The following is a 21,373-nucleotide window of genomic DNA, read 5'->3' on the forward strand; positions in this document are numbered from 1 at the left end:
CAACACCTGCACAGGATCGGAACATCACACCTCTGGGACAGGTACAAGATGGCAACAACAACTGCCCAAGTTACACCAGGAACGCACAATCCCTCCATCAGTGCTCAGACTGTCCGCAATAGGCTGAGAGAGGCTGGACTGAGAGCTTGTAGGCCTGTTGTAAGGCAGGTCCTCACCAGACATCACTGGCAACAACGTTGCCTATGGGCTCAAACCCACCGTTGCTGGATCACGGTTTTGTCTCACCAGGGGTGATGGTGAGATTCGCGTTTATCATAGAAGGAATGAGCGTTACACCGATACCTGTACTCTGGAGTGGGATCGGAGGTGGAGGGTCCGTCATGGATTTGGTGGAGGGTCCGTCATGGTCTGGGGCGGTGTGTCACAGCATCATCGGACTGAGCTTGTTGTCATTGCAGGCAATCTCAACGCTATGCGTTACAGGGAAGACATCCTCCTCCCTCATGTGGTACCCTTCCTGCAGGCTCATCCTGACATGACCCTTCAGCATGACAATGCCACCAGCCATACTGCTCATTCCATTCCCCCCAGAAATGTCTGGGAACTTGCATGTGCCTTGGTGGAAGAGTGGGGTAACATCTCACAGCATGAACTGGAAAATCTGGTGCAGTCCATGAGGAGGAGATGCACTGCAGTACTTAATGCAGCTGGGGGCCACACCAGATACTGACTGTTACTTTTGATTTTGACCCCCCCCCCCCATTTATTCAGAGACACATTATTCAATTTCTGTTAGTCACATGTCTGTGGAACTTGTTCAGTTTATGTCTCAGTTGTTGAATCTTGTTATGTTCATACCACTATTTACACATGTTAAGTTTGCTGAAAATAAATGCAGTTGACAGTGAGAGGACGTTTCTTTTTTTGTTTACATGGCACACCTGTTTGTTTGTTCATTTTCATCTCACATGTTTTTACATTTTTTAAACTTTATAATTTCCATAGCTCTTTGGTAATGTGACCTACTGGACTCAAACAGGGTTCAGAATATCCACTGACTACCCTCTATATTGAACACCCTTTGGTCTGTCCATTTTCATCTCACATGTTTTTACCAAAATGTTTCAAACTTTCTAATTTCAATAGTTCCTTGGTCATGTAACCATACTGGACTCATACCAGGTTCAGAATGTACACTCAGTGGGTCTACACATTCCCCATCTGGTTTGTCCATTTTCATCTCACACGGTTTTACATGAATTTTGTAAACTTTAGAATGTCAGTAGCTCCTTGGTCACGTGATCTACTGACCTCAAACAAGGTTCAGAATGTACACTCGGTGGGCAAGTCAGATCTGTAACTTCGGGATAAGGATTGGCTCTAAGGGCTGGGTCGGTCGGGCTGGGGTACAAAGAGGGGCTCGAGCCACGGCTGGGGGAGCAGTCACTCTGTCGCCCTCCTCTCGCCACCGTAGGATGTTCGTTGTGCTGCCCATCTCGCGGTCTTTCGTACGTGGTCTCACAAGTGGCTGCTTGCGGGGGTACGTTGGGGTGGCGTCTGTCGGCGGGCCGAAGGCAGACCGGTGGGGGGGTTGGGTCCGGTGGTTGGTGACGGCGACTCTGGATGCGCGCCGGGCCCTTTTCATGGATCTCCCCAGATACGGCGCTAGCAGCTGACTTAGAACTGGTGCGGACCAAGGGAATCCGACTGTTTAATTAAAACAAAGCATCGCAAAGGCCCGAGGTGGGTGTTGACGCGATGTGATTTCTGCCCAGTGCCCTGAATGTCAAAGTGAAGTAATTCAATGGAATGTAAACAAATCCTGACCTTGACAGGACAACAACACTCATAGATTTGAGGCGGAGAGTAAACCCATTGGCCCCGCAGTGATAGGGCATTGCATGAATCTAGAGGTATCTCCAGCTTGTCTGGGGAGGGAGGTTGACATCTGATGTGGGTGGTACCATCCAAGCCCATTGATTTGCTGCGGACCCATAAAACGGACGGATGAAGCCTAGGTTCCCACTGGGCACGGATCACTGAATGTCAACTTGATGAAATTCAAAGGAGCATACCCACCTGTCACGGTCTCACTCAAATAACCCAAGCACATTTGGTATATTTGCGAAGCTACTATCTGTGGGATTTTGACTGAACGCCTCTAAGTCAGAATCCCTCTTAAACGTAACGATACCGTAGCACCACGGACCTTCAGTTGGCCCGGGATAGCCTGCCTCAGGTGAGAAGAGCCATTCGTGACGGAGTTGGGGTGCGGCCGGGTGAGTTGCCGCCCCTCTTCTGATGCGCACCGCATGTTTGTGGGGAACCTGGTGCTAAATCATTCATAGACAACCTGATTTTGGGTCAGGGTTTCGTACGTAGCAGAGCAGCTCACTCGCTGCGATTTATTGAAAGTCAGCCCTCGATCCAAGCTTTTGTTGGGGATGGAAGGCTTCTTCCTCCACCATCCTCCTTCTTTACTTAAGGGTTAACAGGTGCACGCAGAAGGGCCAGGGGCCAGAGGCCAGACACAGAGTTTGAGAGAGCCCAGGTAGGCGGGTAGAAGGCGTAAGACATTGACATGGGGCTCTGGATAGGTAGGGGGCTAGGTGGTTGCCCATCCGCCCAGCCCGTAGGGGACTTGCTGTGGAAGTCGAAGGGTCACCAGCTACACAAGGAGACCTCCATCAAGGCGGGGATTACCCAGAGTCCGAGCCGGGGGCGACCGGACACGGGGGCCATGGAGGTTGGAATGGGGACTTTTAATTAATTTAACCTTTATTTAACTAGGCAAGTCAGTTAAGAACAAATTCTTATTTACAATGACGGCCTACCCCGGCCAAATCCGAACGTCGCTGGGCCAATTGTGCGCTGCCCTATGGGACTCCCAATCACAGCTGGATGTGATGCAGCCTGGATTCAAACCAGGTACTCCAGTGACACCTCTTGCATTGAGATGCGGTATCTTATACAGCTGTGCCACTCGGGAGCCCGACTTAGTCTCTGGTGCTTAAGTGTGGGTGCCCCGGTTCGCCTGGTGGGCAAGGTTGTGGAAATGGCTGATTCCCGGCAGGGACGCGGTGATAGGTGATGCCCAGTGAGAGGGGTGTTGAGAGCAGGTGTGGAGGCCTGGAGGTCTGTAGTTCCAGGGAGTAAGCTATACACTCTCAGGTCCAGGGAGAGGGCAGGCAGGTGGGCAGGAAGTGTAGGCCTAGAAGCCTGGAGTCAGAGGTCACCAGGTCAATGGGGCCCTGCTTGGAGGTCAGGAAGGCCCCAAGGAGAAGGCCCAAGTGAATAGGTGTGTTTGACACTGTCCTTCAGGGGAACAGAACAGGAAATTAATGTAAAATCGTGTGAGATGAAAATGGACAAACAAAAGGGTGTGCCATGTATAAGGCTAGTCAGTGGATATTCTGAACCTTGTTTGAGGTCAGTAGATCACATGACCAGGGAACTATTGAAATTAAAAACATTTAAAAATTGATGTAAACCCGTGTGAGATGAAAATGGACAAACTAAAGAGTGTGCAATTTGGAAGGGTAGTCAGTGGACATTCTGAACCTTGTTTGAGGTCAGTAGATCACATGACCAAGGAGCTATTGAAATTCTAAAGTTAACAAAATTAACCTAAAAATGTGTGAAATGAAAATGGTCAAACTACAGGGTGTGCAATATGTAGGCCCACTGAGTGTACATTCTGAACCTTGTTTGAGTCCAGTTGGCCACATGACCAAGGAGCTATTGCCATTTTAAAGTTGACCAAATTCATGTAAAATCGTGTGAGATGAAAATGGACAAACTACAGGGTGTGCAATGTGTAGGCCCACTGAGTGTACATTCTGAACCTGGTTTGAGTCCAGTAGGTCACATGACCAAGGAGCTATTGACATTTCAAAGTTTGAACAATTAATGTAAAATCGTGTGAGATGAAAATGGACAAACAAAAGTTTGTGCTACATATAAGGCTACTCAGTGGATATTCCGAAAGTAGTTTGAGGGTTGTAGGTCATAAGACTAAGGAGCTATTGAAATTTTAAAGATCTGATGAGATGCAAATGGACAAACAATAGTGTGTCCAATGTGTAGGCCCACTGAGTGTACATTATGAACCTTGTTTGAGGTGTGTGGGTCACATTACCAAGGCGCTATTGAATTTGCAAAATGTAAATAAATTATTTAAAATAGTGTGGGATGTAAACCAACCAAAATAAAAGTGTGTGCAATGTGTGTCGATGCCATCAGATTAACTCAAAACAGTTTTGAAAGTTTTAGGAGTAATGGTTAAAGAGCTATTGAAATTTGAAAAATGTGATTTGTCACTATGTTGACGGTCCCTAACTGCTGTTGGTGGACGTAAGGAAATCTACAGGCGAATATCCAACTTGAATCTGTTTTTACCTTGGTCCAATGTTTTGGATGCAATCATCAGCAAAACGAACAGTAACACATACAATATCGCACAACAGGTTGAAGTCAAAAGGGCTTTCTTTGCCATCATGCCATCAATGGGTTCCCAAATACGAACGGAGCAATAGAAGGCACCCACAAACCCATATAATCACCATCTTAAAACGATTTATATGTAAACAGAAAAGGCTTCCACTCTTTATGTGCATGTGATGCCCAAAAGACGCTGCTGAATAAGGTGGCTAGGTGGAACGCACAACAGTATTGTTGGCCTATACGCCTACAGGTGGGAGCGGTTGAGGATGGATGGCTTATTGGTGAGTGTTGCCTACTCAAGTATATTTGCCATTGCTAAAGCAACTTGAGTTGTCCTAATGGTCCTCTCTTTGTAGATGTTTTTTTTTTTACTGGTCAAGCCATAACTGAGCGAGCCAAATAAAACCTTTTGGTTGTACTCAATCTCTGACACTAGCCCATTCTATTTCAGTCTGAAATAAAAAATAAATCTATTAGCTTTTATAGGTTGCGCCTTTGTGTTTCATGGTATGGCGTTGTATATTCCCCACAGGCTTTAAATGGATGGTTTTGACCATATATGGTTCATTAGGGGTGTTACTAAATGCAAACAGCCAAGGTCGTGCACTAGCACTGAGGCTGAGAACAATTGGTGTTTATCAATGGTTACCTCCTACTGGTGTGCTTATGACACTTGTAGGGTTGTTTGATAAGTCACACATTTTCTATGGGTATGACCATTCTAAATTCTGTTTAAGTAGTATTTTAGAATAGTTTCTACTCAATGTTGATATGAAGCCCCAGGAGTTCTCTTACAAAAAGCTCTTACTTTAAAATAGCATTATTTTCACAACATCAGTGTGGAAATATCTTTAAACTGGAATATCACAGTTCTTACTGAACTGCACCTTTACAGAAATAACTTATCCGGAGGACAGCTCTACTCTGTGTTAAATGTGTAGGCCTATATGAGACTCAGAATTGCAGAAGAGCAGTTTGTTTTGATAAAGACCAAGTAAACAGAACAGGCATGAGTCTGGACAGTCTGTTTCCTCTCACTCCATATCCTTCCTCTTACATAACCCTGAACTGGGATCAGTTTGCATTCCTTAGGAGGACTCCTCAATCCTCTCTGGCATTAGTTTTCAGATCTTACAGTGTGGAGTATGGACTGGACGCTACTTATCCTTCTGGTTGTTCCGACCGTGGTCCATGGGAACCCGACAGTGACTGTCAGAACTGGGTCAGGACCACCAGTGGGGTCTGATCAACACCCAAACAGTGTTCCTCTGAGCGAGGACACACAGACAACTACAGAGGTGAGTGAGCTACAAACCACTAGAATCCACTACTCAGAGAAGGCACATCAGCATAGGCCTACATAACATGCAGAATGAGTCTCCAGTTTGTTTTGCATGAAAATACTGCTTTGACTTAACCTTGTCCAGCTTCTTGTTGTGATACATATTAGATAGTATTTCACAACCAAGTTGTGCTTTCCTGTCTTCCAGATTATATCAAATTCAGGCAACAAAATTCTAGTCAACCACACAACCATCTGCTAAGTAAATGAAGGAACAATGACACCCTGGTGAAACGGTTATTAAAAATAATATATATATTTTAATCTTCACATTTTTAAACAGCCCATTTATATTTTTTCAACGGGGCTATACATTTGGGTGAGTTCCCCCCCTCCCCCTCCCTCGATGAAACCTTCACTCTTGCGCAGACATTTAGAAACAACACATGCCAATTTGAAAAATAAATCAAAGGAGTTTTTTGAGCGAGAATTTCGGGTATTAAGACATGTATAAAAGCAACAGATACCATTAATAAGAAGGGGCTAGAAGCATCTTATATGGTGAGCTACCGAGTGGCTTGGACAGGCAAGCCCCGTACTATTGTGGAGGTCTTCATTCTTCCTGCTGCTGCGGATATGGCTGGGACAATACTGGGGGAAAGGCCAAGAAAAACTATAAAAGACAATGCCTTCATCAAACAACACTGTTTCATGACGCATCAGTGACATGGCAGGAGATGTTTTGAAACAATTACCGCTTCGCATAAAAGCCAGTGAATTCTATGCGTTACAGCTGGATGAGTCAACCGACGTGGCGGGCCTGGCACAGCTCCTGGTATATGTCCATTACATTTATGGGGGTTCAATTAAGGAAGACATCCTCTTCTGGAAACCAGGACAACAGGATAGGATATTTTTTAAGTACTGGACAGCTTTGTGACATCAAATGGACTTTGGTGGTCAAGATGTGTTGGTATCTGTACTGATGGCGCAAAAGCCACAACAGAGAGACATAGTGGAGTGGTAACGTGCGTGCAAGCAGTTGCTCTCAATGCCACTTGGGTACACTGCAGCATCCACCGAGGGGGTCTGGCTGTCAAAGGAATGCCTGACAGCTTGAAAAACGTTCTGGACACTACAGTGAAAACTGTTAACTTTTAAAGCATGGCCCCTGAACTCGTGTATTTTCTGCACTATGCAATGATATGGGCAGCGACCATGTAACGCTTTTACAACATACCGAAGTGCGCTGCTTATCAAGGGGCAAAGAATTGACACTTTTTTTAAAATTGAGAGATGAGCTTATCATTTTCTTTACTGACCATAATTTTCACTTGTCTGACCGCTTGCATGATGGCGAGTTTCTCACAGGACTGGCCTATCTGGCTGATGTTTTTCTCACCTGAAGGATCTGAATCTAGGATTACAGGGAATCTCCACAACTATATTCAATGTGGAGGGGACAAAATTGAGGCTATGATTATGAAATTGGAGCCCCTCTCTGTCTGCATTAACAAGGACAACACGTCTTTTCATCATTTTTTTGTGTGCAAATGAACTCAAGCTTACAGACAATGTCAAATGTGATACAGCGAAGCACCTGAGTGAGTTGGGTGCGCAATTACACAGATACTTTCCCCGAAACGGATGACACAAACAACTGGATTCGTTATCCCTTTCATGAACTGCCTCCAGTCCACTTACCAATATCTGAACAAGAGATCCTCATCAAAATTGCAACAAGCGGTTCTGGTTCTGTTAAAATGTCATTTAAATCAGAAGCCACTGCCAGATTTCTGGATTGGGCTGCGCTCAAGAGTATCCTGCCTTGATCGCACTGTTAAGACACTGATGCCCTTTGCAACCACGTACCTATGTGAGAGTGGATTCTCGGCCCTCACGAGCATGAGAACTAAATACAGGCACAGACTGTGTGGAAAATGATTTAAGATTGAGACTCTCTCCAATACAACCCAACATTGCAGAGTTATGTGCATCCTTTCAAGCACACCCTTCTCATTAACCTGTGAGTTATTCACAATTTTCAATGAACAAATAAAGTTTTAGCAGAATTTAGCAGAATTATTGATTATTTGTGCCCTGGTCCTATAAGCGCACTTTCTCACTTCCCATGTGCCGGGTTGTGACACACTCATTCTCATGTTTAATACATGTATCATATAGTGTGTGCGTGTGGCAGGCTTGCAATGATGGCAAAAAACAAAATTTGAGAGTGCCCTGACCCTGGTGCTAGAGGGGGTACGCAGCTGGAGGTTGAATGTTTGAAGGTGTACGGGACTTTAAAAACTTTGGGAACCACTGAATTAGATAAATCTTATTTAATAATCTTCATTATAACAACAACATGCTGTACATAGTACAAAACCAGTTAATATACATGCCCAAGTTGAAGTCCAAACTTTGAGCTCGCCTCAAGTCTTCATAATAACTGCTAGGCTGTGGGGACAAGGCTGTTTGCTGGAGAGCCGAGGCCAAATGAAAATGGATACTTTAGGACGAGAGTATGACGGAAAACGAGGGCGAATCAAGGAAATCACTTGGTCATCTGTCTGACCATTTGTAGCATTTTGAATGCACATACGATATAATACACCCACCTTGGTAAGGCAGGGCCCAGTATGTTAACAGCAGGTTGAGCGCGGTTTGTGTTTGTCGAGCATTCCATTGCAGTACTGCAATGTGTTTACAATTCAGTGATTGTGTGTGTGTGTGTGGGTGGTCCACGCTCAGTTCTTCCACTTCCCCTTCTTGGCAGGCAGCTGTCCTGTTGACTCCAGGTATTTGTTGATGAGCTCCTCCTGAGTGCCAGGCAGACAGGGCTGGTATCTGCTGTACTCCATGGTGTATTCTCCTTTCCCCTGGACACAACACACACCCCCACATCAGTTCTCCAGAAAGGATCATAGACTACTTACTTTAGTCCCAAAAAATTAACTAACAAAAACATTGGAAATACAAACTCAATATCATTGAAAATATATGGCTTCGTATCCTTTATTTTTATGACTAATTGACGTCTTGACATCCGACTAGAGCAGCCAGTGCCTTACCTCTGTACAGGACCGGAGCTCTGTGGCGTAACCAAACATGTCATTCAGTGGAATCTGGGGAGAGGAAATGGAGATTAACCATCAAATACACAGTGACTGGACAGACGTTTAACCTATCCTGTCTTTGCAGAAATAAAAAGGCATAGGAAGTATGAGTAGGGCAGAGCTGCACTCACATCAGCATACAAAGTAAAGTAGCCCTCCGCCCCATCCTGCCCACTGATGACGCCATGGCGACGGTTGACCCCGGCGATGACAGTCCCTTGGAACTCATCGGGCGCCACAATTTCTACTGACATGATTGGCTCCAGCACGGCAACGTTGGCCTTCTCCATGGCTACCGAGAGAGAAGACATTCAGTAGGTTTGTCAAAAAGCTGAGAAGCATGGAAAAAGTATAGAGGGAGAACAACAAGGGTGTATTCTGGTTGGTTGACACCCACCTTGTTTAAGAGCACCCTCCCCTGCACGGATGAAGGAGATCTCATTCGAGTCCACCATGTGATGCGCTCCGTCTTCCAATAGGAACTTGATACCTGAGATCTTGTGACCAGTCAGAGGGCCTTTCTCACAGGCCTCTCTGAATCCCTGCAGGACAGAGTGATGAGTGAGGAGATGGAGAATGACTGACAGCGGTGGGCAAACGATGGCCTGCAGGCCCGTTCAAGCCGACCCACAGGAGGTTTGAGTAAAATAAAGTACAAGTCTAGAAAGGATAATGGACCGACATATTTTCAACTGTGTGCAACTGTAGGCCACATTAATTTTGACAAACTAATATGTGCAGCCCTCAATTTTCGAAATACCAATGTGGCCCTCGAACCAAAAAGTTTGCCCACCCTTGGGGTATGAGATAAGAGTTCTACTATAATTTCTACCTGAATAAAGCAACAGGATTTAAAATATATATATATATATATATATATATATTTTTTTAAATGGGAATTACACTTACTCAAGGGCCTAGGTGATTTTCAGAATACAGCCAGACATGCTTACCTTCTCAACAGCCGGCACAAACTGTTTGGGGATGTTAGTTCCGACAGTCTGGTCTTCAAACTCCACTTTTGTGTAGTTCTCTTGGTCCAGAGGTTCCAGAACTCCTATCACTTTACCGTACTGCCCAGAACCACCAGACTGCTTCTTATGGGTGAAGTCAAACCTGCAGAGACAAGCATATCATCAAAATCAGTCATTCATTCAGAGGATTTTCATTAAAGCATTGCTCGGTAAATACAGTGCCTTGCGAAAGTATTCGGCCCCCTTGAACTTTGCGACCTTTTGCCACATTTCAGGCTTCAAACATAAAGATATAAAACTGTATTTTTTTGTGAAGAATCAACAACAAGTGGGACACAATCATGAAGTGGAACGACATTTATTGGATATTTCAAACTTTTTTAACAAATCAAAAACTGAAAAATTGGGCGTGCAAAATTATTCAGCCCCCTTAAGTTAATACTTTGTAGCGCCACCTTTTGCTGCGATTACAGCTGTAAGTCGCTTGGGGTATGTCTCTATCAGTTTTGCACATCGAGAAACTGACATTTTTTCCCATTCCTCCTTGCAAAACAGCTCGAGCTCAGTGAGGTTGGATGGAGAGCATTTGTGAACAGCAGTTTTCAGTTCTTTCCACAGGTTTGGATTCAGGTCTGGACTTTGACTTGGCCATTCTAACACCTGGATATGTTTATTTTTGAACCATTCCATTGTAGATTTTGCTTTATGTTTTGGATCATTGTCTTGTTGGAAGACAAATCTCCGTCCCAGTCTCAGGTCTTATGCAGACTCCATCAGGTGTTCTTCCAGAATGGTCCTGTATTTGGCTCCATCCATCTTCCCATCAATTTTAACCATCTTCCCTGTCCCTGCCGAAGAAAATCAGGCCCAAACCATGATGCTGCCACCACCATGTTTGACAGTGGGGATGGTGTGTTCAGCTGTGTTGCTTTTACGCCAAACATAACGTTTTGCATTGTTGCCAAAATGTTCAATTTTGGTTTCATCTGACCAGAGCACCTTCTTCCACATGTTTGGTGTGTCTCCCAGGTGGCTTGTGGCAAACTTTAAACAACACTTTTTATGGATATCTTTAAGAAATGGCTTTCTTCTTGCCACTCTTCCATAAAGGCCAGATTTGTGCAATATACGACTGATTGTTGTCCTATGGACAGAGTCTCCCACCTCAGCTGTAGATCTCTGCAGTTCATCCAGAGTGATCATGGGCCTCTTGGCTGCATCTCTGATCAGTATTCTCCTTGTATGAGCTGAAAGTTTAGAGAGACGGCCAGGTCTTGGTAGATTTGCAGTGGTCTGATACTCCTTCCATTTCAATATTATCGCTTGCACAGTGCTCCTTGGGATGTTTAAAGCTTGGGAAATCTTTTTGTATGCAAATCCGGCTTTAAACTTCTTCACAACAGTATCTCGGACCTGCCTGGTGTGTTCCTTGTTCTTCATGATGCTCTCTGCGCTTTTAACGGACCTCTGAGACTATCACAGTGTAGGTGCATTCATACGGAGACTTGATTACACACAGGTGGATTGTATTTATCATCATTAGTCATTTAGGTCAACATTGGATCATTCAGATATCCTCACTGAACTTCTGGAGAGAGTTTGCTGCACTGAAAGTAAAGGGGCTGAATAATTTTGCACGCCCAATTTTTCAGTTTTTGATTTGTTAAAAAAGTTTGAAATATCCAATAAATGTCGTTCCACTTCATGATTGTGTCCCACTTGTTGTTGATTCTTCACAAAAAAATACAGTTTTATATCTTTATGTTTGAAGCCTGAAATGTGGCAAAAGGTCGCAAAGTTCAAGGGGGCCGAATACTTTCGCAAGGCACTGTAACTGCTATAGTTGCCCAAACAATCAATACTTACAAACAAAGTAGCTGTATGGTCATTTGCCATGCTTTTATGTTACAGTAGAGGGGGGAAATGTGTGGCCTGTCTCTTTAAAAAGGGGCGGTCCTAACTAAATTCCTGGCTTGGGAGGAAGCAGGAAGTTTCTACCCCTGCGTGTGGCTGCTCTTCCAACGGTCTGAGTGTCTGCCAGAAACAGCCTCTCAACAGGCAGGGAGTCTCGGACTTTCCAGGCACAGGCAAGAACAGTTTCCTCCCTCTTCCTCTGACACTTTCTACCCTCCCCTTACTCACTGTGTTTCTCTATATTCTCCCCCTCAGTCGTCTCCTTATCTAGAACTAGGGCAGGACCAGACTTCCTGCACCCACAGAGGTCAAAGTCCCATCAGAGCAGACACTCTCCCAACCCTCCTTGCTCTCTCTCATTCTTCCTGTTCGCTCTCATTCCCCTCTCTTTTCTCCGGTGTGGATTAGGTGAGGGAGGTGGTGGTGGAGGAAGTGATGATGACTGGCGTGCTGAACCCAAGTCACTACCCTGCCCGCCGGGCAGCCACGGTGGTCCAACACTACCTGAACACCCGCTACGGCTCACCCTACAGGTGGATATTTCTCAGCAAAGTACACAGCGGCAGCGCAGAGGTAAGAGTGGAGATGGGAAGATCAGCATACCATGGGGATTGTGTGTGTGTGTGTGTGTGTGTGTGTGGGGGGGGGGGGGGGGGGGGGGAGTTCATATTACAAAACTAGGAAGGATTCTTGAAGAGGATGGATATGAGAGGTCAGTGTGGATAAAAAGTCAGTTATCAACAGCCGGCACAAACGGCACATTAACAGACTTGGGTATATCATATTTATGTGCCTTAAGGTTTCCTATTGATTATACAGCTTATTTTGACGACTGTTTTAATTAAGTGGTTCACCTCTCTCTCTCTCTCTCAGGATGTGGCAGAGATGAGGAAGTATCAACTGGAGCTTACCATGCAGGAAATTATCAGTAACGTAAGATCCGACACACATTCTCAGAGTGACTCACTATTGCACAGACAACAGCAGTCTGAATAAATACATGGTGTGCTCTGTAACCATGGCTACACTGCCACGGTGATAAATACGCCTGTGTTAGACAACCTATATTCCCCTCTCCTGCATCTTCCCCTCTTTTCCTAAAATACTGCAACATCATTCCTTTCCCAAACACTCCTTTCCTATTCTCCATTTTCTCCTCCCCACCTCAACCCCTCACCCTTTCCTCTCCCTATAAAAGGTTTCGGGGCAGTGCTCTGCAGAGCTCCTCTTTCCAGGAGGAGAGGGGCAGAGTGCTCCCCAGGTCCAGGCCTCCTGTGAGGGACTGCTTCAAAGCAACACCACGGCTCAGGAAGAGGCCTTCTACCAGCAACACAGAGCCAGCAATAACATGGTGTCAGGAAACGATATACCAGGTAGATATAGAGACACAAATACACACAACTCCGTCAGCCTTAGCATAATATCCAAACATGACAACCACTCAAATGACCATTTTTGTTCAGACTGTGGTCCATTTGTGGTCTTTCTGACCGTTATGTGTTTGTGGTCTCTTTGACAGACAGCTACGGTCACATGGAGCCCAACATGAAGCCCTTCTGGCACCTTGGGGGTGTGGCCTCCAGTTTCATCATGCTGAGGGAGTCCAATGAGAGCACGCTTTACAACATGGCCCAGGTGGCCAACTTCACACAGCTGGTGAGCAGCCAAGAGAGAGGTCGAGTTCCCGCCCGACTAGATACGCAGGCATTGCATCAACCAATGGTTACGTGCCACGCCATCGACTGTGCAGTCGGCATCAGATTGCTATACCATGTGGTTAGCTGATATGTTAAATACCTATCCAGGCCTGGTATGCGTCTGCAATGTAGTCGGACAGTAACTCGACTAGTACCTCAGTGTAACCATGGAGACATCTGCCCAATTCCAAATTGACCCATAACTCCCGACCCACACACTTTCTGTCCATCCTTCTCACACTTGGTTCTGTCTGTCCCTTAACAGGAGACCGAGAAGGACCAGCTGAGGTTTAACTACCATGTCCTGCTGCATGAAATGATTTCCCAGGTAACTAAAACATTCTGCCACCCGTCTTAACAGAACATCGGACGTCATGTTTATTATTATATAGGAACATTCTTGCGTGTGTGCAGGAGATCATCCACTGGAAGCTGCTAGTCACCTGGTCCCCAGAACAGGGAGTTCAAGTCCTGCAGACTGAGCTGCAGCCAAAGTGCCACAACTGCGAGGCTCCTCCAAACACCACCAACTGAGATACACGGCAAAAATACTCCTCAGCCTTACTCAAAGTGCTGCAAAGAAAAGTATAGCACATCTTTCTTAGGACTTGAACAAAGGGTAAAAAGCCACTTTCTACCTGCTTTGAAAAGATGAGCTTTATACACATCACACTCGTCTTAGCTTTAGTAATAATGTTTCCCTTCGCCACTACTGCGTCAGAGGAGAGGATAGGGCACAATGGCCTTACTGCAGCTATGCGAATGCACTGCTTTTACGGTGTCGGCTTGTAAGACGCTTGGTAAGATATAACACGTTTGTAAAAGTGTTTTCTGTTAACATACTCTATTGATGAAGTAAAGGGGTCTAATAAATCCAGGGTCGGCCCTCCGGCGCCCCTGATTGGCTACTACACCGCCCGCGGCACCCCGGCCATCAGTTCATAGCGTTGACGCAATTCTCACCCCCACTCCATTCCCGCTTCTCCCGAAGTTCACTCCCACTATCCTTGGTAGCTATGGTGATGTGTGTGTTTATATGGGATTATCCAATTGTGAAACATTAATAAAAAATAATCTGCCAAGTAAATGATTGTATTTTTTTTAAGTTTGTGTGTGACGAAGACGATTAGTGATTAATTAAGGCAGTAGCCTAACCTAGCCTGTTAATGTTAGCTAGCTACTACTAGTGGATATAATTTTAGCGAAACAATTTGCTACCATGTCTAAAAGACAAACTATCAGAAAGCAAATATATATTTAAAAAATATATATTTTTTAAAGTGGCACTAAACCAAAGAAATTCGCTAGTGAAATGTATCAGTGTGGAGAATGACAAACATACGAGGACAGGCCATTCATTCGCCGAGAACAACGAGCCCCCGTTCGCTGATTCTAGCAGGGAAGAGGGCAAACCGGAGGAGTCCGAGCCACCGATGATGACAGCTCTCTGGCTGGACAAGAACAGGTGGTCACACCTCCAAACAATGCCGGCAAAGACCCTACTATCTTGGACCCAGATTCGTCGCTCCCTGTCCCCGACGACAGTGGTGGTGCTGCTGCTAAATCTGACTCCTAGGCAAAAAACATAAAAGATCCCGGTGAGAGGCCAAAATATATGAATGGATCTTTATACGGGATATGTTAGTGCAGGCTGGGCCACATCAGGATAAGGAGGGGAATTTCCCAAGAGACAAGGAGCAACGAAAGTTATCGGTGGCCCACTACAAGGATGGCGAACGGGGAGAGACCAAGGCTTGTCTATTCCAAGCAAAACGATGCAGCCTTCTGTTTTTGATGCAAACTTTTTTCACACGAGTGCAAATCTGCTCTAGTCAGGGAAGGAACCGGGGACTGGAAGAATCAGTGCCACCTTCTCAGCTTGCATGAGAAGTCACATGACCATCTAGATAGTTTCCAGAGGTGGAAGGAGCTGGAGATCAGGCTTGTGTTCAAGCAAACTCAGAAGATTTGATTTCAGGACCATGGACAGCTACCGAGAGAGAACATCGCTGACTGCAATGCAGCACCACAGCAAAAGGAAAGAGGCCACTAAAGGTGGAGACTAAATAAATAAATTCTGATGTTGGACAATCAAATTCGATATGTAAATAAACTAAATTCGTTAAGGCTGGGTCATTGACATAAAGCTTATTTTACACTGCTCCAGCGAAACGAGGCCCGCCATGCATTTATGAAAGCACTTGATTCCAAAGCTCAAATGATCTTACTGTTTTTTACAGTTCTACAGGAATATTAAAATATATGTTAAATATGTTATATAAAAGTGTTATTTTAATTGTAACAATTATGGGGTCGTGCCATGTGTGATAACAGGTGAGATATTATTAATAAGAAACTTGTTTTCCTACTATAGGTAGTAGGTTGCATAGTGATAGCGACAATGTAACTCTCCGATGCTGGGGTTAAAGTAAAATTCCCTTCTGCCTGGTAAGGGACCTCCTATATGTGCACGCGGCCACCAAATATGTTTATGGGCTTATTTCTTCATCTTCCAAAAAATAAGTGGTAAGCCTAACTGTTTGACAGACACATTTATCCTATCCATAGATGTTGGCCAAATACTCCAATACTGTCGCATGCACTGATTAAATACCTCCGTGTCTGGGAAGGGCTTGGTGTGTTTGACTAAAACCAGGGCTCCAATTGACTGAGGTTATCACATACCCTTTGTTAAAGAAAAGGGCCAAAGGATATCTATCGTTGGCTTTATATTTTGAAATAAATACATAAAACGTATCCAGATTATATCAAGCATTCTATAACAATGCTTAACTCGGTGATACATTGTTATTATTTTTTAATTTAACCTTTATTTCACTAGTTAAGTCAGTTAATAATAAATTCTTATGTACAATGACGGCCTACCGGGGAACAGTTAACTGCCTTGTTCAGGGGCCGAACGACAGATTTTTTTTTTTACCTCGTCAGCTCGGGGATTCGATCCAGCAACCTTTCAGTTACTGGCCCAACGCTCTAACCACTAGGCTACCTATGGGGATATATTGATTCTTCTCTATGACAATCTGAAGCTAAACTGCAGGCTATAATATTCGAGGAGATTTAAAAAAAAGAATTGATTTAGCTATTCTGTCCCTATTAATTGAGCCTTTCTTTTTCTGAAAAGAGTAGATGTTTGTTTAAACCCAGTCAGCTTTTAGGGAAGCACTTCTATTGTTGGGTTACACAACGGACGAGTCGCAAGCAGTTGAAGTTGACAGTTTTCTACGTCAGTAGAGCCTCTGTCTGGGTAACTTTTGAAAGTGCCATGCTTAGATTCATAAGGATGTCTAAGATGTAATTATGTGTCTCACCTAGGGCGGCAGAACGTGCAGGGCATTGCCGATTTTGTCAATGTAATCAGATTGAAAATATTAGGCTGTTATTGACATTGAACTGTTTATATAGCCTACTAACCAGATGTGTTACATTGTTTAATTTGTAGCATAGGCCTATTAATTGGGATGCTATTATGTTATGTGCCTCCGACTTTTAGCTGAGAAAAGAATTGGCCCAATACCAAACATATACCAAACCAAGCAGATTTTTGTCTTGGCGGCAGAACGTCCAGGACCGGCCCTGGATGAAGCCATCACTGTAAACAATTGAATGCTTCTGAGAGTGGTTCAATTGGACATCGTTGGCACTTGAGTGTCTGTTAGGAGTGGTACTTACGGTACCGCACTGGTCACGCTCTCCCTGAAGGATACCTTTGGTTTTCCCATCGCACAGGGGCAGTTATACTCCCTCTCCATCCTCTACAGAAAGACAGCGAGAAAGTAAAAGGTCAGCTTGATTTACTGCACTGAAATGCCATTAAAGATTCTAGATGTTTGGAAGTCTAATACATTCAAGACAACTTAAGCCACTGTAAAAACAGGATGAAACAAAAACACTGCTGACAGAAGGATCTTCAGATCTCCGGAGAGCTGAACCCTAGACTTGTACCTGTGAGTAGATCTCCAGGTGCAGTTCTCCCATGCCAGAAATGATAGTCTCCTTGCTTTCTGTGTCAAAGTGGACCCTGAACGTGGGGTCTTCTCTGGTGAAGCGGTTGATGCCTTTAGAGAACTTATCCATGTCATTCTGATCCACAGGAAGAGAGTTTATTACTGATAATACATACTATTTCAGTGGAGTATATGAGCATCAAGCCTTAGTATGGTCATTTAGACTCCTCATACTACATCGAATACGAGAGGGGCCCACCTTGTTGGACGGCTTCATAGACATGGAGATGACAGCCTCTGGAATGTGGATGGACTCCTGTGGGAGAAACACATGTTGAATGATGCCCAAGGTCATAACATTGTAACAGATCGCGTCTTTAAATACATGTTAGTGAGTGCTGAATGGTTGTTTATCTAGTCTGGACAATGGCCATAGGGATGTACCATGGAGAGGTTGGCGCTGGTCCGGGAGGTGAAAGTGTCTCCGCTGGCACAATCGATCCCAAAAAGGGCACAGATGTCCCCTGCATACACCTCCTCCACATCCTGACCAAACAGTTTGACGACACCAAATTAAGATTGTTTCAGTTATAAAAATGTATAGATAAAGTTGCTTGTAAATTGTGAGATGTTATCACTAGGATAAGTCAGGTAGGGGGATCTGGGTCATTGGTTCTGGGTGGTAGAAACAAACTAAAAAACAAATACGGAACATTACCGTTCTAACCAATCACAGTGCTGTGCCTTTCATAGCACTGAATCCGTTGGTCTACTCTATTTACATTCACTTCCTGGTTCTCACCTCCATCTGGTCAGCATGGAGACGCACTAGCCTCTGCACACGGACCTTCTTGCCAGTGCGTGTATTGATGATATACTCTGTCTTCTTCAGACAGCCCTGGTACACACGCACGTACGTCAGCTGACCAAACCGACCCGCCTAGAACAGAGTAAGGGGAAGAGAGGAGAGAAAGGCCACAATCCCCATATACGGTTTATCACACAAATAAAGTGTATACAGTAAATGTGCCAGATTACTTGCTGAAGATGGTTTGCCACACAGTGTTTGAGCGCTGTGATGTGTTCACCTCCAGTTTGAAGGCCAGGCCAACGAAGGGCTGCGAGGCGTCTCTGGTGGGATCCATCAGGATCTTAGTACTGTCACTGGACTCCCTGACACAGGGGAAACAGCACAAGGACAGTGGTGAAATCTTCCATTGACATCAATAGATTAATGGCACAAAATGTCAAGTTACGCATGCATTGTTCAAGTTTGTCCCCGAGCCCATACTCTGACCGGATTTTGGCATATCAATTAATCATTCAAAGACGGCCGTGTCATATTGAATGGTGCCACTGTCTAGGCACAGAGGTCATACTCACTCATCGTTGAAGAGGGCGTAGTTGTTGACCTCTGTGGGGTTGGGCAGATAATCCAGCACTGCGTTCAATAGAGGCTGGACACCCTTGTTCTTCAGGGCAGTTCCCACCAGCACGGGGCTGAAGAGCCGCTGCACTGTGGCCCTGCGTATGGCTGACTGTGGTAGGAGAGACAGGAGAGGTCAGGGCCCAGGGGGCAGAGTTCACAGGTCATAGCAGAAAACATGACAGATTCGGAAGATCAAATTACATCATTTATTGCGATGTCCCAAAACATAATGAACAGAGACACACACACACCTTGAGTTCTGGCACGGTGGGGATCCTCTCCTCCAGGAACATCTCGCCCAGGGTCTCGTCAGCGTTAGCCACACACTCCACCAGCTCCTGTCTCCTGTCTGCAGCCTCCACACGGAACTCCGCCGGGATCTCATCTAACCGAATATTCTGTCTGCAGGAACCACAGAGGACAGGATGATTTGTCTTTTTTTCGTACATTTTTTTCTTCTTCCAGTTAAGAGGGTTGCCAGCTATGGAAATGTTTCAGGCCTGAGATGTAAGTAATCTCTAAATGCCTGCCGTTGTCACACATCCTCCATTCTCTTACCCGAATGGGCCCTCGAAGTACATGCTGCGCTCCTCTATGAGATCTATGATGCCCTTCATGTTCCCCTCCAGACCGATGGGGATGTTCACAAAGGCTGCGTTGTGGCTCAGCTTGGTCCTGACAGAGGGAACACAGTCGGACTCAGAACAGAGCTTATGGAAAACCAGATTAGTCGATCCGTCTACTCCACAGTATCTGTATATCTGCTGACCTCATGGCCTGCAGGGCGCGGCTGGGGTTGGCTCCCATGCGGTCCAGCTTGTTGATAAAGGTGAGGAAGGGAACATTGTAGCGTTTCATCTGTCTGTTCACGGTCAGGGTCTGGCACTGGACCCCGCCAACTGCACATAGGACCAGGATCGCCCCGTCCAAAACACGCAGGGCTCGCTCCACCTCGATGGTGAAGTCCACATGGCCTGGACAAGGACAGAGAGGAGGAAACTGGGGTTAAAGTCAAAAGCAACAATACATCCTAAGTTCAACAGCTGTTGGCTACACTAGCATCGATCTGTGACCTATGGTATATCCGTAAAAAAAAAAAAAAGAAAGAACCTGGTCATAAGATCTGTGTTGACACTAATGCAAATCTTTCTGCCAGGTACAACCATACCTGGGGTGTCGATGATGTTGATGTTGTAATCCTTATAGACGGTGTATGTGGCAGCTGACTGGATGGTGATGCCTCTCTGCCTCTCCAGCTCCATCGAGTCCATGGTGGCCCCGACTCCATCCTTTCCCTTTACCTATAGAGTTAGAGGGAATCACAGTATGTATAAATAAACACACATAATAGTATTAGTCTGTCTGTGTCTCCCTCTAAAACACACACTTCAATTAGCTACTGCAATAAATCAGAGCCGGATTATGATCATGATTAACTCACCTCATGGATCTCTGCTATCCTGCCCGTGTAGAAAAGGACGCGCTCCGTGAGTGTGGTCTTCCCCGAGTCGATGTGCGCCGAGATTCCGATGTTGCGGATTCTTTCATTGGGGACGATACCAGAGGAGCACGACCGACAACTGTTCATCAACACCTATAAAATGAAGAAAAAAAATTGACATCTTTCAGAATAGTTTCTATATTATTAGCTAACGTTATACAACGCGAGACAGGACATCCAGTGGTTAGATAGCTATCCTAGCGTGTCCATTTCCATCCCTTCTCACCTGTCCTATTCTCAACGGCTTGGGGTATTTTCTTACCTTTTTTAATGTTAGTGTTCCCGGTTTCCTTAAATGTGTCTGACCTAAGGTTAGTCCTGCTTTTAGAAGTCGCATTTTGATGGTAGACAGGACGGGTTTAGCTCCGTTTACACAACCCCCACTGGATGTCAGTCAACCCGTGAAAGTCACCGTACTGCACGCCGGTTCGTTGTGAAACATTACTTCCTGGACTACGGCATGTCTGAGGAGTCAAACTTGGGGGGGGATCGACAAATCCACTTTGCCAAATTTAACAGTGACTCACATTGGCAAGGCGGACAAACGTGTGCTAGTTCACTCCCAAAAATCCAAACGTAGCACCAGACAAAGCCATCTACACTGAACAAAAATATGAATGCAACATGTAAAGTGTTGGTCCCATGTTTCATAATCTGAAATAAAAGATCCCAGACATTTTCCATACACACAAAAAGCATATGTCTCTCAAATTCTGTGCACAAATTTGTTTACATCCCTGTCAGTGAGCATTTCTCCTTTGCCAAGATAATCTGTCCACCTGACAGGTGTCAAGAAGCGGATTAAACAGCATGATCACTACACAGGTGTACCTTGTAATGGGGATAATAAAATGCCACTCTAAAATGTGCAGTTTTGTCACATAACACAATGCCACAGATGTCTCAAGAGAACGTGCAATTGGCATGCTGACTCCAGGAATGTCCACCAGAGCTGTTGCCAGATAATTCAATGTTAATTTCCATAGATTAGGGCCTAATGAATTTATTTATATTGACTAAATTCCTTATATGAACTGTAACTCAGTAAAATCTTTGATATTGATGAATGTTCCATTCATATTTTTGAT

At 45.0% G+C, this 21,373-nt stretch overlaps 2 protein-coding genes across 3 annotated transcripts; one reads left to right on the forward strand and one right to left on the reverse strand.

Moving 5' to 3' along the window:
- The first annotated feature begins 5,441 nt into the window (after positions 1–5,441).
- On the forward strand, positions 5,442–14,472 carry lxn (latexin). Of its 2 annotated transcripts, none has more exons than XM_036962051.1 (7): positions 5,442–5,702; positions 12,099–12,263; positions 12,564–12,623; positions 12,889–13,063; positions 13,210–13,346; positions 13,653–13,715; positions 13,802–14,472. In XM_036962051.1, exons 1-7 carry the CDS (start codon positions 5,550–5,552, stop codon positions 13,919–13,921), a joined length of 873 nt encoding a protein of 290 aa, XP_036817946.1. In that variant the 5' UTR covers positions 5,442–5,549; the 3' UTR covers positions 13,922–14,472. The 2 variants fall into 2 exon arrangements, with proteins under 2 accessions (XP_036817946.1, XP_036817947.1); XM_036962052.1 differs by lacking the exon at positions 5,442–5,702 and adding an exon at positions 11,717–11,863.
- gfm1 (G elongation factor, mitochondrial 1) lies at positions 8,011–20,878 on the reverse strand. Its single transcript, XM_021581934.2, has 18 exons — positions 20,548–20,878; positions 20,226–20,378; positions 19,953–20,085; positions 19,554–19,758; positions 19,343–19,459; positions 19,036–19,186; positions 18,739–18,893; positions 18,444–18,528; positions 18,158–18,295; positions 17,800–17,901; positions 17,615–17,671; positions 17,354–17,491; positions 17,081–17,163; positions 9,756–9,918; positions 9,200–9,344; positions 8,934–9,094; positions 8,758–8,811; positions 8,011–8,565 (listed from the first exon to the last, which is right to left on the reverse strand). The coding sequence occupies exons 1-18, from the start codon at positions 20,620–20,622 to the stop codon at positions 8,434–8,436; spliced, it is 2,247 nt and encodes a 748-aa protein (XP_021437609.2). The 5' UTR covers positions 20,623–20,878; the 3' UTR covers positions 8,011–8,433.
- Positions 20,879–21,373: the final 495 nt, after the last annotated feature.

This window comes from Oncorhynchus mykiss, chromosome 24 (genome assembly GCF_013265735.2).
Source record: "Oncorhynchus mykiss isolate Arlee chromosome 24, USDA_OmykA_1.1, whole genome shotgun sequence".
In the NCBI taxonomy this organism is placed as follows: Eukaryota; Metazoa; Chordata; class Actinopteri; order Salmoniformes; family Salmonidae; genus Oncorhynchus; species Oncorhynchus mykiss.

What these genes read in the sequence shown, in the direction of transcription:
- gfm1 (XM_021581934.2), bottom strand. Translation starts at nt 20,622, where the DNA reads ATGCGACTTCTAAAAGCAGGACTAACCTTAGGTCAGACACATTTAAGG. An exon ending in AGCGTGACCAGTGCGGTACC is followed by an intron (nt 9,919 to 17,080) that starts GTAAGTACCACT and finishes TTGTCTCTGCAG; the next exon opens with GTTTGACTTCACCCATAAGA. An exon ending in AGCTCCGGTCCTGTACAGAG is followed by an intron (nt 8,566 to 8,757) that starts GTAAGGCACTGG and finishes TGTTGTGTCCAG; the next exon opens with GGGAAAGGAGAATACACCAT.
- lxn (XM_036962051.1), top strand. Translation starts at nt 5,550, where the DNA reads ATGGACTGGACGCTACTTATCCTTCTGGTTGTTCCGACCGTGGTCCAT. An exon ending in TACACAGCGGCAGCGCAGAG is followed by an intron (nt 12,264 to 12,563) that starts GTAAGAGTGGAG and finishes TCTCTCTCTCAG; the next exon opens with GATGTGGCAGAGATGAGGAA. An exon ending in TGCAGGAAATTATCAGTAAC is followed by an intron (nt 12,624 to 12,888) that starts GTAAGATCCGAC and finishes TCCCTATAAAAG; the next exon opens with GTTTCGGGGCAGTGCTCTGC.